We start from the raw sequence: 4438 nt of genomic DNA on the forward strand, positions 1-4438 counted from the left end.
CTGACCATTCCTACCAACTACCAATTTTGTGTCATCAGCATAAGAAGAGATACTGACATTACTACTACCAAGCTTCTGAAGCGGAGCAATGAAGATGATGAAAAGGAGAGGACCCAAAATGGAGCCCTGAGGGACACCCGACTTGACATCATGTATGTCACTAAGGGATCCCTCAACCTTAACTAATTGTTTCCTACCACAAATGAAACTTCTTAGCCAATTGAGAACCTTGCCTTGGATCCCAATCTCATGGAGCCTGTTAACTAAAAGGCCATGATCTACCTTGTCAAAGGCCTTGGCAAAGTCGAGATAAACTACATCGACTGATTCATGGCTCTCCAGTCCCTCAATAACCTGCTCTATATGTTCAATCAGTTGGGTAACCGTGCTAAAATGTGCTCGGAACCCATGCTGGCTAGGAGGAAGGACTTCATGAATATCAAGAAATTCAACAAGTTTGAACTTCATGATCTTCTCAAACACCTTCGCAATATTCGAAGTGAGAGAAATTGGCCTGTAGTTACTGGGGAGTGACTTATCTCCCCCTTTGAAAATTGGAACAACATGAGCTACCTTCAGAGAAGAGGGGAACTTGCCCTGGTCCAAGATGCAACGCATCAAGTACGAGAAAACAGGAGCAAGAACCTGTGAGCATCTCATCAGAAACTGAGATGTCACTCCATCAGGGCCAGGGGAGCTCGAGAGCCTCAAGTCCCTGATGGCCTCTAAAGCATCCTGATCTGTGACTACAAGATCATCTAAATGCTCAGCTTGACAAGCCTTGCCAGTCCCAACAAACTCATCAATAGAGCAATGGACTGTTGCTCCTAAACTCTGTGGAGTTGAAAACACAGTAGAGAACTGATCTCCAAGTATGTTGGCCATAGCCTCTACATTGTCTATGGCTTCCCAATCGACCTCAAAGGGCCCTACAGGGTGTTTGATCTTTCTCTTAGAGTTTGCGTAAGTGAAAAACGCCTTCGGATTCGACCTCACCTCTTGAACAACTCAACTTTCCTTTTTCAACTGATCTGTCTCAATGGAGGCCTTAATTCTACCCTGGATTAAATCCAATTTTCTTTGAAGGCTAGCCACAACTACTGGATTCAAAGTGCTCTTGAGCCTTTTTGCTAATTTGCAACTCCTTTTAAACAATTGCTTCCTATACTTCCGAATTTTAGAATGTGCCCTGCCTTTTGCAACACATTCAGAGATTGCTATTTGCGGAAGCAATAGTCATAAGTAGTGCCAGGGCGGGTCTGGCAAAAGTCGAACTCGTACGAGACCTGTAACTTTTTACGTTTTGCCGGACTTGAGTCTTTTTTACTAGTCAGGTCAAACAAAAGGACTCGTCATGGTAAATTTAAACATGAAATTAATAGTTTTTTGACAAGTCCGGATTCGAGTCCTTTCAAAAAGACTCGAAGCCGGCCAATTCTTCCAAAATCGAGTAAGAGACTCGAGTGGACTGGGACTCGAGTCCGGACTCGCCCCAGCACTAGTCATGAATCATGAGCCTCAAGAAAAAAATAGTTGAAGTTTAGAATAATGTTTGACCACTGATATAAGAAATAGGCCAAACAATTAAAATAGATACACGAAATAAAATTTGAACTCAATCATTTTAAATCATGGACTTTGTGTACCAAACAGGATATGGTAGCCGCTAGAGGGCCAAGATTTTACATTTCGCCTCTGAAAAGAGAAGGAGCAAGGAAGATTTTTGGTAAATTATTCTTCAAGTTGAGAAGCCTGATCGGCGAATGCGCGACCCAACATCACGAAGCTTTATGAAGAAGTTCGATTAAGATGTAACTGCTTATTGCTGAAATTTCGCACAACCCAAAGTTTGACAAAGTCAATGTTTAGATGATTAGATGGAATATCAATGTAGGCAGCTGGCAGGGTCGGTATCTTCATCTTCCCTAAATATCAACAGTAAATCAACAAAATTTTAAAACTGTGAGTCAAACTAGACAAAATGTCGCATCAAATTGCAGAAAACTTCAACTTTCCGTCTGATATTTTTGCAATTGGAATGCTGGTGTGGGAGGGTTACTTCTCGAACGAAGCCCTTCTAAAATGCATTCTCATAGTCCGTATCAGAATGGTTCCCACTCCGCCTTTGGGTTGATCTAGTATTTCACAGGTACCTTTCTTAAGCAAGGAAACAGCGATAAAAAAAAACACTTCATGTCTCTTCCTCGTCATTACCAATTATTGGGTAATAAAATGGAGAAAGTTGTCACAAATGGATATCACATTACAAGGATTGTAAAAAAAAACTGACCTAAACAAGCTTTAGCAAATTGTAAATTCGGCAACTTTTGGCCGTTCTTTTTATTGCAGCAACGCTATGGGCGAATTGAAATAAAAAAGGTGGATGAAATTACGATGAAGCAGAGCAAGAAATTATTTGGGAATCTTAATTAGGTTTTGCTGATAAAAAATGAAGTGTTCGTGAAAATATCAAATAAAACAAATGAAAAAGAAAGTTTGACAAGGCCAACTTCTTCAGATTTTGTGCACTCAGATTAGAGTGAGCAATGCCCCAGCTCTAACTTCTACGACTTGGCTCATTGACGGCAAGAAGTTAGATGGATCATATAAAAATGTCGACCTTTTCCTTTGACGTCAAATGAACAAATAAAAAATTGACTTTGCTTTATAACAAAGCTTTCTTTTCACTTCTTGAGACGTTGATAATCAGGAGTTTTTCAAGTTAAACTGATACTACTTCTAAATATTGTGCGTTATTGATATTTTTTTTGCACACCTACAGGAGCACATGCTATTGTTTAATTAACGTGAAAAACCATTTATTTCACATAATGTCATGGTAGCAAATGTTTCTCAAGTAAATACTCCTAAAGTATGAACAGTCCATCAGATCTGATGTGCAAAGCTCCCGGTGTGTACGTGTTCCGATATTCTTCTTCACATTCAGTCTCTCTGACTTCTTTCCTTATACATTTTAAGTATAAACTTTCCAGAGGGCGTTTGTCGGAAGCTCTTTACATGCTTTTGATAGTCGGCACTAGCAAATTTCAATTGAGGCCGAGACTCAGGTACTAAACGTGGACCACCATAATTGTCCGGGAACACCAAGATGGCGGCCAAACTGGCGAAGGTGACGTCCACAAACGTGGGGTGATTCGTGTTTAACAAATATGCCCGACCATCCGAAAGCAGAGCGTCAATTTCCTTGAAGGTTTTTTCGCTCTTCTTCCAACCATCCAAGGCCCCCTCAGGCGTGATGTTGGCCACTTTGCACAAGAAGGCTCTAAGCAAAGGCATCATGGCCTTGAGCAAGTACTTTTGCCATTCAGGCACATTAGGCGAATGTAGGCCCCAAATGGTCAGGGCACTCTCGTGGGGTAAAGGCGAGGCCACCAAAAGATGATAATACATATAACGCCGCAGATCCAAGCCCAAAAGGTCCAACTTCTTCTCCAATTCCACGGCCTCTTTCGAGGGCCTCAAGAACTCCTCCACGTTGCTTTGGGTGTAAAACTTGCCGTACAGATATCGGAGGATGTCAGCTGAGTTGGAAACCAAGCTTTTGGAGCCCTTGTCATACAAAGCAGGCACCCATCGACCCATGAAGAAAACGCCAAAAATGCCAATATCCTCTTCTTCGTCAAATTCGATTCCCACATGTTCCATGGACCAACGAACTTTGTCTACATAGTGCGACAGAGTGATTGAGTGCAAAACCAAACCGCAGCTGGAAGAAATACCATTGATACGGTCATTTGTCGTGGATTCTACTGAAAAATCAAGAGGAACTCACCTTTTCTTGCCGATAGTTTGTGTAAAAATGGAAGTCTGCCGGATCATCAACCATACCAACATGAAGAACAACGTGGCCAATACGCCCCAACCATTGTAAGCGATATATAATGGTAGCAACAGGAGCAGAACGGTGGGGATGGTCTCGATAGAAAACCTCATGATTGCATTGGATAAAAGNGCAAGATTTTGTGGTCGTATGTCAAGCTTATTTGGAAAAAAGTGAACGATTTAGGAGATAAGAAATGTTTGCTTTTGTTTGCAGTTGACATCTCTAAAAGTTCGTGGTATAATCCAACATTTGCCGCATAACCCGGTCATTGGGGCTCAAGGAATCGAAGGTTCAAAGGCTTCTCTGGCCGCTTCTTCCCAATCACGTCCGTATTAACGCCATGCTCTCAGGCTGTCCAGAGATTTGGCTGGAAAGAGCATTGGATATTAGTTCTTCTTTCTTCCCGTCCACTATTTTTGGGCCACTCGAAAACGAAGAGAAATGTCCGTTTTGGCGGTCCTATGCTCTTCTCGACAATCAATGTTTTAGCATCACGGTATGTTGACTACAACTAGTTTGATGACGCTGAAATGTCTTGAAAACGAGGGACAATGTCCGTTCTGACGGTTGTGAGCTTCAAAATCTGCCCACCCA

General features: G+C 41.9%; 1 protein-coding gene across 2 annotated transcripts in view; it reads right to left on the reverse strand.

The window, feature by feature from the left end:
* Positions 1–2794: 2794 nt before the first annotated feature.
* Positions 2795–4438, reverse strand: part of LOC131878887 (uncharacterized) — a 1808-nt gene continuing 164 nt past the window's right edge. The window contains exons 2-3 of one of the 2 annotated variants that reach the window (XM_059225027.1): positions 3794–3949; positions 2795–3727 (exon numbers count right to left, since the gene is read on the reverse strand). In XM_059225027.1, the coding sequence (XP_059081010.1) occupies positions 2944–3727; positions 3794–3949 (940 nt within the window). In that variant the 3' untranslated portion in view covers positions 2795–2943. Of the gene's footprint in view, positions 3728–3793; positions 3976–4438 lie in introns of those variants that run through there. The other variant, XM_059225026.1, reaches the window with a different exon arrangement.

This window comes from Tigriopus californicus, chromosome 4 (genome assembly GCF_007210705.1).
Source record: "Tigriopus californicus strain San Diego chromosome 4, Tcal_SD_v2.1, whole genome shotgun sequence".
NCBI lineage: Eukaryota > Metazoa > Arthropoda > Copepoda > Harpacticoida > Harpacticidae > Tigriopus > Tigriopus californicus.